Source organism: Lithobates pipiens, unplaced genomic scaffold, assembly GCF_037356315.1.
Source record: "Lithobates pipiens isolate NorthernLeopardFrog02 unplaced genomic scaffold, aLitPip1_a1.2 Scaffold_1, whole genome shotgun sequence".
NCBI lineage: Eukaryota > Metazoa > Chordata > Amphibia > Anura > Ranidae > Lithobates > Lithobates pipiens.
The window spans coordinates 182,792,633-182,807,353 of record NW_027507685.1 but is presented as its reverse complement, the minus strand read 5'-3'; the positions used below and the strand labels follow the sequence as shown (position 1 = coordinate 182,807,353).

The following is a 14,721-nucleotide window of genomic DNA, read 5'->3' as shown; positions in this document are numbered from 1 at the left end:
TTTGATGGACATCCCTACCTGAGCCAGCTGCTTTCAGTTCCTGCTCTTCAAGGAGACAGTGGCGGTCCTTTTGGCATAAAGAAGCTGCCAGATCTGATAATTTAAACAACTGTTGAATGCCTCTATGCCTCTGTAATCCTATAACATTAGGATTACCATAAAGTTCCAGCACTACTCAGATTTCTTTAATATACAGTATTGTATTATTTGTATGTGTTATGACACATAAGTAAGGAGCAGGTGTGTCTGCAATCACTTATGGTTAAACAATGTATTTTACAGGCCCTAAGCTGTAATGCACCCAAACTTTCTCTGTGTAACTGAAAAAAACAAATTTCTCTACAGAGGAAGTCGCCTTTAGAAAAAAACGTTTGTGCATAAAATTCATTCCACGAGATTCCACGGAAGCTGCCATCTGTGATATTCGTATTTTAAGCCGCTCTAAACAGGCTCCACCGCAGTATACATTTATTGGGTAAGTACATTCTATTAAGATAGACACACATGTGATCAGCTTTATCAACAATTGTGTAGTGTGAGTGCATGACAAAACAATCTATTCACTTAGTCTCAAGTTGGTAAATGTGAAAGATGTACAACCAGTGTGGCAAGCATTGGTCTTCACGTGGATGTTTTTAGTTGGTTTACTAAAATAAATTTTTCCTAATCAGAAGAATCAGCTACAGTTCAGGATAATCTAACTGGGTGTAGATTGAATTCCAGGGAAACTAAAAGTCTTCACTTGCAATGGGACTGCATGCACACTGCAAGGCTTGACTGCTTATGTCTAGGGGAAAATGATAAAGCACTTTTACTTAATCCTTCACACCTCCTGGCTCCTTCATGCTGCTGGACTGGTCCCTGCAGCCTTGTCTCCTCTGGTCCAGTGGTCTTGGGTTCTCTCAAATCTATGCAGGGCCCATAGCCCCACACTGGATGAGAGGACATCTAATTGGGCTTTAACCTTAACCACTTCCCACCCAGCCGATGCATATATACGGCCGGGTGGGAGCCGTCTACTCCTGATAGGACGTTCAGGAACGTCATTCAGGAGTAGCGGGATCGCGCGCGCGCCCGCGCAGCGGCGCGATCCCGATGTGCTCGTGTCACCCGGACACGGCACATCTCAGATCGGCAGGAGGGCTCTGTGATTGGCCCTCCTGATCACATGACGGCCGTGTCCAATCACGGCCGTCATGTGATGTAAACAAACAGCCGGTTGCTAGGCAATCGGCTCTCCTCTCCTCACACGGAAGTCACCGCTGAGGAGAGGAGAGCAGAACGCTGCAGCCGGCTGATGATCAGTGAGTATGGGCTGCTTTTTACAGCTTTTTACTCACTGATCATCAGTGTAGTGTAAACACACAACACACCACACAGTACAAACACAGTCCCCACATATGTCCCCAAAACACACATGTCCCCAAAACATACATGTCCCCAAATAATAAAAACACATGTCCCTAATAATAAAAACATGTCCCCCACATATGTCCCACTAAAATCACATGTCCCAATGATTATCTGCACACATATGTACGTGATCACCTGCACACATATGTACATGATCATTTGCGTACATATGTCCGTGATCACACAAACCAATTATTATACACTTAACGGAATTTTTTTTTACCAAAAACATGTAGCAGAATACATTTTGGCTTAAATTTATGACAAAATTTGATTTTATTGGATTTCTTTTCAAATAGAAAAAAGAAAATATTGTTTTTTTTCCAAATTTCCGCTATTTTTGCGCTTATATCGCAAAAAAAAAAAAAAACGGAGTCGTGAATAAATAACACCAAAATAAAGCTCTATTTGTGCGAACAAAATGATAACAATTTCATTTGGGTACAGTGTAGCATGACCGCGCAATTGTCACTGAAAGCGCTAGAGCGCTGAAAGCTGAAAATTGGGCTGGGAAGGAAGGGGGTGAAAGTGCCCTGTATTGTAGTGGTTAAAAAATGTTCAAACAGAACATTTTCTGTACAGATATGTGTATTTAATGTATATGGTTTGGGAATGTTGTCATCAGCCTGTTCTCTTTGAACACCTTTTTTTGTTTCGGCCAAGACGACCTCTGATCACTCGTATGATGCTTACATGTAGTCTTGTTCCACCCATACTTTATCTATTTAATACTGAAAACACAGTTTTCTCCTGGGAATAAAAGCCTTTCGTGGCACTTGACAGAGCAAATGGCATGGTTCTAGTAACAATAAGTCTTCAGTCAGGTGGGAGAGTAGAGGTTGCTGTGAAAACAAAAAGTAAAATGTTTAGAAAATGGAAGTCATGTTCCCCAGGCTAAAGCAACCTCTCTGAAGGGCCACAAAAAACTCTAAACAGATAAGTTTACAAGATCATTTAATAAAGGCCAATCTGGTATGTTAAAATGGATGCTTTATTATAGAAAATATAGTAATACATTTTACAGTAGCCACATCTGTAGCTATTAGATTTTTCATTGGTTATGGGCCAACGTCCCAATTTTGAACGAGTCAGTCTGACTTAAAATTAGGTGAGATTCCCTGAAGATATTTTATAGTCTGTGGTTCATTGCTGAAGGGCCCAGATTGAATTGACATAAAAAACAAAAAAAAACAAAAAATACATTAGAATTGTTTGAAAGTAACTTTTTATTGTTTTAATTTTTTTTAGCTTAACAGTCTTTTTAACGTATAGCTCTGTGTTCTAAAAAGACTATTTGTGTGTTTGCTTAAAGGGAATTGAATAGTATGGGCATCTGGTATAGAATGGGAAGAGTCCCACGTGCCCCGGAATCTCCGCAGCCTTCTTCTCCTTCATCTCCAACTGCAGTGGTCACATCAGCATCTGCACCAAACCTCCCGAGGTAAGTCATTTACAGGGGTGTTTTAAAAGGGTTTTTTATTTTTTTATTTATTTTTTTACTTGTGTTTATAAATGCGAGCCACCAAAATCTATTTGGAAATGCACGTGACCTTATTCTGTTTTGCTGTATGAAAACACTTCTCTCCTAGTTTGAAGCCTCTACTTTTAAAACATCAGCTCATACCAAACCGTTTTTAGCACTATCTGGAAGCTGGCATGATGAATTACTCACTAGCTTCTTATATCTCTTGGGGGGAATCTAGTGGTGGTACCTTTTTGATATGGCTCTTTTTCCCAAGAAAGATTCTGGCTATTAACTATGCATTTCTGTCATGTAAAATGGGGGGGGAAAAAACAACAAAAAGCATAACACCTTATTGTAACAGCTGTGGCAGGTGAGTACATCTGGGAGCATGGATGTAAGGATCTGTTATAGCATTGCACTGATACCGGTATCCGTGCCAATACTAGGCATTTGTTCACATACTAAAACCGATACCTTCAAATCCGCAGACTGTAACCACCACCATCTTTAAAGCGGGTTCACATATGTGCGGGGTTCGTTTCAGTGCAAACTGTAAAAGACTCCAGTGCGATTTTGTTTAGTGGTTCAGGTGCAAATTTTTAAAGTTATGACACTGGAAATCCACATATGTGAACAGACTCCATAGAAAGCCGGTTTGGTTTATATATCATGCGAACTGGATGCGATTCAGAATGCAATATATAATCATTTAATAATAAAAGAAAACAGAACCACATAAAGTATTTAGTATTAGTTAAATATATTAGCTAACTTAGTGACATATGACACTAAAGATGGGTAACGGTAATTGATATTGGCGAATATCGGTCTTGAAAGCTGGTATCGGTGCATCCCTAATCTGTTAGATGGGAAATGCATTAAATCTTTAACATTCCAGTGTACTTTTAGAAAAGATAGATCCTTTCTATGGTAAAACGTATTTTCTTTGCCTCTAAAAGATTGATATACAAATCAAAGGCACAGCCCTGCCTAGTGGCTCTAACACTGTACATATTTTGATAAGCTCTTCAGTTTAGAGTTTGTAGGAGATAGGATGCCTTTCTCCAGCTGAAAATGAAGATTCAGATAAACAAAGGGCAAAGGATTGTGTTGCATGACCCTCTGCAGCTAGGAGGAAACTGGAACACCAGGGATGGTGATGAGCAAAGATGCAAACAAAAAGTTCCTTTAAATCCTGCGCTGGAGGATTTGTTTTTGCCAAACACCTGAAGTATGTAGTCCCAGGAGAGGCATTATAGGTGACTGGTTCATATATAAATGTAAATGGTTTATTTAACCACTTCAGCACGGAGGTTTTTACCCACTTCCTGACCTTGCATCACTTTAACTGACAATTATGCTGTTGAGCGACGCTGTACCCAAATAAAATCGATGTCCTTTTTTTCCCAAAATAGAGATTTATTTTGGTGATATTTGATGCGTTTTATTTTTTGCACTATAAAACAAAAATAAAAAAAAACTGACAATTTTGGAAAAAAAACAATATTTTTTTACTTTCTGCTATAATACATATCCCAAAAAATAAATAAAATTTATTTCTTCATCAATTTAGGCCAATATGTATTCTGCTACATATTTTTGGTAAAATAACTCCCATTAAGTGTATATTGATTGGTTTGTGCAAACGTTAAAGCTTGATTCTAAGTGGCACTTTTTTTGGGACCAGTGACACCAATACAGTGATCAGTGCTAACAAAAATGCACTGATCAATGTATAACTTACACTGGCAAAAAAAGGGGTTAACACCAGAGACACTTAAGGGTTTAAATGTGTCCCCTGGAAGGTGCTCTTCTTTTTTTTTCCTCCTTGGCAGAGCAGCAGTGTGCATTGGCACACCGGTTCTCTTCTGAACAAACAGCAGATTGCGGCTGCTGGACCTGCTGATTGGCTCCCGCTGTGTCCATCAAACTCCCTGAACTGCGTGCACAAAATCACGTACAGGTACGTGATTTTGCGCACCCAGGCCGCCTTGCGGCAGTCCAGAAGCGGTTAAATAAAGTGCCAAGTCAAATGTTCCATAATAAAGAATATTAAGCTGACAGTGTAAACACTATTCATCAACCAAGATAGGCTAGCTAACTCCTGTAGTCCGATCCACAGTATTTTTTTAAACATTGCTGACCCTTACTGCTCTTACCTGTTTTTGGTCACCTCCTCGGGCAGAATAGCAGAACTCCTCATTAGCGTCATCACAATGTCTGCAGTAGTTGGGCCTGTTCCTGGATACCAGACCGGAAAAGGTTTTCCTTCCACCTACCGCTTGTCTGAACACAGCATGGTCCACCTCTTAAGGAAATCCATTCAAATCCTGGGACTAATGATGCAGTTTTATACTGAGTGAAGGATATCACCTCAAAGAACTGTAACACTGCAGAAGAACCTCTCCAAATAAAACAGCCCCCTCTATGGAAAGTCCCGTATTTCACACAAAACCATCTGGAAGCTCTTTGACCCTTGTGTTTCTATCACTTAAGTTTTTTTTCATGTCCCCTTAAGTAGATAAAGGCATAATGGGTTCCCAATGTTCTGGACTGGCCAAGAAGAGACTAGTACTTGCATAGAATTCCTTTGGTTGCAATTTCTCCGTGGCCTCTCCCCTTTCAAACATTCTGTCTCCAATGCCAATATAATTATTTTTTTCAGTTTTAGGCTTTAACAACATGGCTATTAAAACCTAGGTTCCAAGAGAAATTGTTTTGTCAAAACTGCTATCGCTTCTGTGTCTTGAGTACATAAGCCTTCTAATTATCAGGTGTACTGGAAGGCTTTATGTAACGCAAAATGTATAAGTTTAACCCAAGAAGCTTTGCAGTTGCTTTAATTCATAGATTCTCTGTAGTGCCTGGTGCTGAGTGCTATCAAGAGCTACAATTTGGCACTTGTGATTTTATTTCAGAGACCCTTGGTGCCTCATTCCTTGCTACAATATCCCACCAATAAGCCTCCCATGGCCCCCACAGATCTTAATCTAGTGCATTTCGGTATATAACCTTTTTTATTACCATCACCTCAGTCTGGAGGGTATTGCTGGCCTACACTGTCCTTTCTTCTAAAGCTCGTGCCTTCCTTGCCCTTCAGTGATGAGATCATCCTACGCTTCTTCTGTCTCCTTCCCATCCTAAAGAGCTTGCCCATTACTCTGGAACCGCGGTACAGTCAGAGTTTCTATGTATGCAATGATTTTGCTATAGAAGACCAACTCTCTTTTCGTTATCCCTGATAACTTTGTAAGGAACCTTTGGCACCCAGAACAACTGTCTCATGCTAGATTCAACAAATTATTTCACAGACTAGTGTCTTAAAGGGCTAGAGCCCCTGTTGCCTTTCATTGTCCATTTTTACAAAGTTGTAAGCAACTTTGTATGCAACTATCTGTAACTATCTGTTCACACGTTGCCCAACCATATTCATGTAAATGTTACGTCATTGAGTGATTCCAGTTTTGGACACCAGGTCCTAAACGCAGCAGTGCAATTCTCTCATGCAATAAAGCCTAAGTTTAGCCTACTGGTTTTTGTTTTTGTTTTTTTTGTTTTTGTTTTTATCCCTCCTTTTTCAGTACTTCGTTTGGACATTCCAGAGATCAAAGACTTTCAACCAATAAATGCTGGGAGAAAAATAGATTTTTGTACCCATCATCAAATCGGATTCTGTCTTTCATGTGTTGCATTTCAGCTTATTGGCTCATTGCTAAAGTTAATATGATTTTTTAAAAAGGTTATTTTTCCTTACCACCATTTGTTTTGCTTACTCATCAAACTTACTCAGTCAGTGGGCACAAGGCCTTTAGTGTCCTAATGCTAGGAGGTTGCTAACGCACCCCCAGTCGATTCAAACCATCTTGCATGTGCAGTGTCTCACCCATTGCAGTGGCTTTGGGCTTAGTGATGCTGCCAAGGAGGAGATAGTGGACCACACATGTGCAGGGGTTTAAGAGCTTGCTCTTGTGATGGTGTGGGTGAGCAGTAGCAGTTGGGAGTGTCTTAGCAACATCCTAGAAATAAGGCAGCACAGGATAATGAGTTTTTTCAGCCGTGCTTTGGGAGGTGCATAATTGGCGTACACCTATAGCAAGGGCATTGTTTAACCGCTTCAGCTCCAAAAGATTTGGCATGATGATGACCAGGCTGTTTTTTGCGATTCGGCACTGCATCGCTTTAACTGACAATTGCGTGGTCGTGCGACGCTGTACTCAAAACAAAATCAACGTTCTTTTCTTCCCACAAATAGAGCTTTCTTTTGGTGGTATTTAATCGCCTCTGCGGTTTTTATTTTTTGACCTATAAACAAAAGAAGAGCAACAATTTTGAAAACAAACACAATATCGTTTACTTTTTGCTATAAAAAATATCCCACGTTTTTTTATCAAAAAAAAATGTTTTTCCTCAGTTTAGGCCGATATGTATTCTTCTACATATTTTTGGTAAAAAAAAAAATCGCAATAAGCGTTTGATTGGTTTGTGCAAACTAGTAATTGTGGCAATCTGCAATTTTTTATCAGGACTGCAACATTATGGCAGACACATTTTTGAAACCATTGACCATGACAATTATACAGCGATCAGTGCTATAAAAATGCACCAATTCCTGTGTAAATGTCACTGGCAGGGAAGGGGTTAACACTAGGGGGCGATCAAGGGGTTGTGTTCCCTAGTGTGTGTTCTAACTGTAGGGGGATGGGACTGAGATAGTATGAATACACAATCTGTCTCCTCTCCCCTGAAGGAACCGAGATCTGTGTGTTTACACACACAAATCTGTGACGAGCGATCGTGGGAGACCAGCATCATCCCACCCGCCGGGCACTCGCATCGGGGTCGAGCACAGGCACGTGCACGCCCCTGCTAGCCAAAAGGCGAAGGGACGTAACATAGAGACGTTTCACTCAGCCGTGCCATTCTGCCACAGTAAAACTCTGACGGCTGGTCGGCAAGCAGTTAACTTTGGTCAAAACGGCACTGTTTGTTTTAATCTGCAGGCAGCTCTTATTTGCATAAGCAGTTTTGGTGAAAGTGAACTAACCTTTTCAGGGAAAATTTCCTTGCAAAGTGAACAGAATATTTACCTTTAGTAAATCAACCCCTGTGTTTTTCCTTTGGGGGGGGGGGGGAAACCCCAGTATGTGTATGTATATATGGGTTACATGCCGTTCATTCATGCCTATGGACAGCTGTCTCTCGGTTTCAGAAATCTCACAGCTCCCGAATAGGCAACATCAGAAATGTGCCACTCAAAATAAAAGTGCATTACTTCCAAATACTGAAGGGAGATATGATCCTAAACATGGCATCTCACCTACTCTGCCGTGTAGCATTACACTGTGCTAACATTGCTCCATCTTAAACATGTATTAAAAGACTCATTATTCATCATAGATCGGTTATAGCTGGCTCATTCCCTGGAAACAAGACACACTATTCTCCGCAGGATTAAATTGGCATCTCTCGCCTTCTCAAATACCATGATTCGTCTTTAACTTATTGTCTCTCTGCAGTTTATGGCTTTACTGGGAAATTGAATCAGTTTTGTTTTACTCAGCAAATAAAACAAGCGTCAGAATAAAATGTATTGTAATCTGGTTGAGTTAAAACGTACCGTGTTCTCTGGAATAATTGAAAGTTCTATTAATGGCGTACGGTAAAAACTGTCTGTCCGTCCTGCAGATGTATGACACGGCCCTGCGATGTCTGTAATAAGCGGCCAGCTTCCCTGACACAATGTTTATGTCTCTGTGAAAGTTTATCATGATTTTATGGGCTGCATGTGAGACAGATCTCCTGTACAACTTATCATGTTTTAACAGTTATTGTGAGAGAGGAATATTTACTGGCATACAGTAGCAAGGGCTTGTGAGTATATGAATTCACAATAAAGAGTGATCTATTTGCTATTCCTTCCAAACACATTCCTTTCTTTTATTTCATATGTACAAAAAGTTCCATAGTGAAGGTTAGCTGAATGGCTTTCCTTTTTTATATCAGTTCACCATTCTGTTTGTTGCAAAGTAATAGGTGGCCTTTCATTTATTTTTGGCCAACAGACTTTTTTTCATGGCTAAAGTGAGCATACAAAATAACAGGTTATGTCTACTTTTGCTTAGTTGGAAAGCATAAACACACTATATTCTTGAAGGGTAAGTGCCTCCTTTCACAAAAAAAATGAAAAGGTAATTTAATAAATATTTTGGCCACCCCTCCGAACCCCATGGCAGCCATTGTATTGGTCCACACACTGTAATCCACAGCTCTATGATGAGTATCCATCACAATGCTCGCAATGGCAAGTGCTCAGTGAACAGTACGACCATGTGACTACACTGACCAATTAGAAATACAGTCTTCATAGACCCCTTACCAGAAGAAAATGTTCCAAATCTCTTCTCATAGGTCAGAACTGTCACATGGCTGCACTGCCCAAAGAGCCATTTCTGTTGTGAGCATTAAGATAGATACTCACTCTAAGGTTATGTATTACAGAGTATGGATGGTTAGTTCAGTTTTCATTTTTCATGAAAACGTGAACTTGCCTTTTTAATGTAAAATCAGGCAAGTTTGCAACTAACTTTTTGCCTTTTTCCCTGTCCTTGTTAGAATTACCAGACTATTAAAGGGCAAACTTTTTGGTGGCTTTCCAGCTAATTGCTTTGTCCTCTGCTCCTCCCAAGACCTCCTGCTATCTAGCTCGCTTGTTGCCTCCTCCCATGCTTGCCTCCAGGACTTCTCTAGAGCCTCTCCCTGCCCCAGTATGTCCGGTCAGCCCCTACCCTCTCCACCTTTAGGCTATCCCTGAAAACGCACTTATTTAGGGAAGCCTACCCCACGTACACCTAAGAACTGTACCAGAGTTGCCTCCATCAGATCAAACCTTACAGCTATCACCTTTTGTACCACCCCCTCCTCCCTTTAGACGGGAAGCTCCATAAGCAGGGCCCTCCCATTCCAACTGTATTGTAATTGTACTGTCTCCCCACTACATTGTAAAGGGCTGCACGAACTGTTGATGCTAAATCCTGTATAATCAACGTACAAGTCTTTTTATTTGGTATGAGTTAACAGTAACTGAAAGTTCTTGGCATTGTCCACACTTGCCTTTGTATTGAATACAAGATGCCCCCTTCAAACAAACGCAAAGGGGCACACCATTGGCTTTACATGCAAACTATGTAAATGACAGGGAGTGGGGGAGGTGCAGAGACACTGAGGGGATAGCTGTATGACGGTGGCACATAATCTGACCACACTATTCTGGATCAGCAACCATGATAAACATGGTCAGTTTAAACAGGGGAACACAGGAGCAGGCAGGATCAACCAGTTATTGTACAATAGGCACAGTGCAGTTAATTCACACAGGTTCAGGGCATCTTCAGGAATCATCCCTGATGCTGCATCAAAGTTTTTCATCCAAGAGCACAGCATTAACTGGGCACAGTCCTAGCACTGCTCCAGTTCATCATATTTTCAACATGCTGACTTCAAAATATATCTCCCATTTCTCTGAGGGCTTCTTGGTGAAAATCTAATTTCTTCAGGAGGTTACCAGTATTGCCTATATACCTCACTACTCCTGTCCTCACTGTTTCTGTAGTGTTCGATGGTGCTTCTGGGTCACAGTAGTTACCTTCTCATTCTGGAGATGTTCCTGGCTTAACTGTCTAGGGTACTAGATGTACTCAAACATCCAACAAGCTTACAGGGGCTTTTGCAGAACCATTACTTACTCCAGACTCCTCTACATCATCTGAATTCATGTAAAACCTCTTTCAGAGCCTTTAGAATTGCATACTGACTCCTGGTGTTCCCTTTGCTAAAGTGAGCTCTCTGACGGCAGATTATTTTGCCATAAGCAGGCAACTGACAGCCTAATTCAACCTGTGCTTGAAAAAACTTCAGTTTGAGGAGTTGTCCATATCGGATTAGCATTTCAACTAATATCAGTTTCTGGAGATGCTAACCCACAGCTAGGGCCTTTACTTGTTTAAGTAATAAAATGACCCTGACAAAGGCTTTTCTTTTCCAAAGTGTTCTGATGCCCTTTTCTGGACTTACCAGCTCAATAAAATGATTGGAATATCTATGTCTGCATGAAGATTTGTCCCCACCTTTAACTGACAAAGTAGGTTAAAAGATCAGAAGTTTGTCTATTTCACTGGACACCACAGTGTTAAGGTCATTCTACCTTTCACAAAGTTGAGGTTGTTGGTGAATCACAAGCAACACTATCCTTTGCTTTGGAGCTGTCAGTTTCTATGTTAGAAGTTAGATGCTTACAGTAGTGTTGAGGATGAATGAAACATTTTTCCCTTGCTTCCCAACCATGACTCTGCCTGCTACCCTGCCTACTGTCTGTCTCCACAGTTGTCGACTTCAGGATCTTTGACTGTGTCCAGCTGCTGATCCAATTTGTGTCCTGTCTTCCGTTAGGACTTTTCTATAGCCTGGCTCTATGATGACATCCTTTTTCTGCCCTTATTGCTTACCTTCAAGAGCACCTCACAATGAAGCCACATCCAGAGGCTTGTACAAAAATCTTCTGGTTGGACATTCGCCTACTCTGCACCCTTTCATTCCCTGTCCATCATTCCAGGAGTGTTTGAACCAGAGATGTAAGTTGTAAGTGAAGCCTTATCATGACTTTGGATGCTAACTAGGTATGAGAGACCTTAACCCACTTGCATATCAGAGTATTCTAGAGGAACATTCTGGCCAAGTGTAAAAGGTAGCTCTTTTTCTTAGGTAGAGAGAATCCTCTTCCACCTCAAACCAAGTTTTTACACTAGGGGGCGCTTCCCTTTTGTTTTTTCTATTTGCTTTATGCATTCGCCTGCTACTCTTTCCATGCTTTCATGGTGTGTTATTCCTAGCTTTATCAAATAGAGGCTTTTTGTCATAGCTGAGAGATTTCTTAAGGGTTTTCCAGAATTCAGTATGACTATCCCTATGTGTTTTTTGCTCTGATAAGGGGCATGTTTACCCCTGTCTTGTCGATGTTCTCTCTAGTAGAACGGTTGGAATATCCTCTGCAGTTCTATACCTAATTTGCAGAGCTACCACCCTGTCCTCTGTTTATATTCTTGCCACATTTTACTGAGGTGGATGTGGCAGCCTTGGCTGAGGAACGCTTTACCTGGAAGGTATTCCAAGTGTCTGCGTGATCAGCTAGACATACTAGTACCTACAACTACAAGGGTTCCTGCAGAGATTGCAAGGCGTTCTTTGAGCAATGAGAACTTTCTGCCCCTCAGACAAGTTCCTACTGACACCATTGATCTTTTTGGCTATGTGTAAGGAGAATTCTTCCCACTGACCATCACAATACTCTATCATGAGTTGCAGATATAGTAATTTTTAGAAGTGGTTCCCTAAGACCAGAAAGTTATTTCAAGGGTTCCTCTGTTGAAAAAGTTCTTGTTAGGTGTGAAGTGTTTTCCCCTCTCCTGATTGGAGACCACATTTGAACATCTCACTAGTCTACTGTGTTATAGTTGCTGTTTCCAGCATCCTGGTTTTGGCTGTGGAATTCTCCTTGTCTGTTTGCCCACCTGCAAGGTGTTGCATTGTGGCCAGTCTCTGGGTGGAGAACAAACTTGATTTAAGCCAGCAAAGCCTGCAGTCTCATGCTTGTGATGGCATGTACAATACCTGCTCAAGCTACCCATTTGTCTGCCCTGCTAGATTGGATTACCTCGTTGATGACCTTGGATAGGATATCGACTATTCCCTGAACTGTCTGCCTTTTGACTTTGGAGTTAGACTAGGGTGACCTGACATTCCCGGGTTCCGGGGGACATTCCCCGGACTGAGGACACTGTCTCCGGATTCCAGTGCCCTAGCATGAGGGGGAGCATCCAGTACTCGCCTCGGGTGCAACATTTAGGGGGCGCAAAATTAATACTGTCCCCCCTCCCCCTAAGTGTGCCATGTTGCAGCCATGTGCAGCATGCCTCCCTGGCCTCCTTCCCCTCTGAGGCATGTCCCGTCTCCTGGGGATTGCTCTGCATGACCTTTTCCCCCCCCCTGCCCCCCCCCTGCCCAGGGACATTTGTGGTCCAGCCTGTCCCCCATGATCCCTCTGGTGCAGTTGGCCCGTGTGTGAGAAAATGACGGAGGGGGAGGGGCGGTAAAGAGAGCGTATGACAGCTGTTATAGGAGCTCCCGGCAGGGGATACCGAGGATCAGCTGGTTGGCAGGAACAGTACTCGGTGCTGGGAGAGCCCTGCTCCGATGGATGGCCATGGAGAGGTTAGCAAAGTCAACCGATCAACACTGTACATGTGGGGGGAGTGTGAGTAGTGCAAGAAGTAGGAATCAGGTAGGTCAGTGTAGGGATCAGGTAGGCCAGTATAGTTGTAGGTTTAAGGAGCAGGTAGGCTAGTGTAGTGATCAGTGTAGGAAACTGGTAGGTCAGTATAATGGCCAGTGTAGGGATGACTTAGGTCAGTGTAGTGTTCAGTATAGGAATCGGGTAGGTCAGTGTATGGATTAGGTAGGCCAGTATAGCAATCAGGTCAGTGTAGTGGAAAGTGTAGGAATTGGGAAGGTTAGTGTAGTGGTCAATGTAGGAATCGGGTTGGTTGGTACTACTGTACTAGTGGAAGGGACTCGGGGAGTGCTAAAAGTCTGCAGGTTAAAGAGGTGCAAATTTCTTGCCTTGTCCTGGACACTGACAAACCACTCTGCGACATTGACTGACTGCATATATATTTTGAGGAAAATATGGTTATAAATAGTTTACAATTTGCCAATAAAAAAATAAATAAAAGTGTCCCGGATTTCATTTTAAAAATATGGTCCCCTTTATTTAGGCCCCGAATATTCTGAACCTTGCCTGTCTGCCAACTGCAAGTACCTGTTTGCTTTGCTCAGTTAGCACATGCCCTGGCACAGTAGCACTGTGTATGAGTCCCGGGAGCAACTGAGTACCGGCAGGCCTGCTTGCCTTATGGGAAAAAATAGGTGAAGCACACAGAAGTTAACTATAGTGTCTGACTACCTGCATTGGGCGAATGTGTGACACACTGTGTCCATCAGTGCCTACCCTAAATCTTTTTTTTTCCCAGCTTACGATATTACAGTAAGTAGACAAAAAAATCTCTATAAACTGTATGCATTTTCTTTTTCTTTTCTCAGTCTCCAGTGGAAAAAGACACATTGTTCCTATATACTCTGATGCCGCGTACACACGAGCGGATTGTATGGCGTACTTAGTCCGTCGAAACACATTTCAGCGGACAATCCGCTCGTGTGTGGGCTTCAGCGGACTTTTTCAGCGTGCAGTCCGGAGTACTAAGAATTTCGGTTTTTCCGAAATTCTGTCCGTCATACTTTGGTTTCAGCAGACAATACGGTCGTCAGTATGCTAGTCGGACGGACTAAGAATGACGCATGCCCAGAAAGGATTTACAGGGCTTTGCTGTGTCTTGGACTTCCTATTTCTAGTCCCGTCGTACGTGCTGTACGTCATCGCGCAAGCTTTCGTCGGACTGTTTGGGTATCCGTGTGTGGTCAAGTCCGTTCAGTGGAAAGTACGACGGACTGTCCGTCGGATTGTATGACGGACTAAGTACGCCATACAATCTGCTCGTGTGTACGCGGCATTACTCTCAAAGAAGACCGTCAATAATTCCTATAAGGTCCCTCTATATTTTCCATGCGTTTTTCCTTTTGCTGTAAAGCAATAATGCATGACAACATATATGGTATAAACAAGTTTTTTTAAATGAAATACTTGGTTAGCTATTTTTTTTTTATAGAACAATTGTAAAGCTTTCAAAACTGTCACTGTGGATTGAAGTTTCCAAGATGTTGGGTAAAGCTCTAGT

At 41.9% G+C, this 14,721-nt stretch overlaps 1 protein-coding gene across 8 annotated transcripts in view; it reads left to right on the top strand.

Moving 5' to 3' along the window:
• Positions 1-14,721, top strand: part of MVB12B (multivesicular body subunit 12B) — a 270,594-nt gene that overhangs the window by 131,409 nt on the left and 124,464 nt on the right. For all 8 annotated transcript variants that reach the window (XM_077478994.1, XM_077478988.1, XM_077478989.1 and 5 more), the window contains 2 exons: positions 346-475; positions 2,726-2,854. In XM_077478994.1, coding sequence (XP_077335120.1) covers positions 346-475; positions 2,726-2,854 — 259 coding nt within the window. The remainder of the gene's footprint in view (positions 1-345; positions 476-2,725; positions 2,855-14,721) is intronic.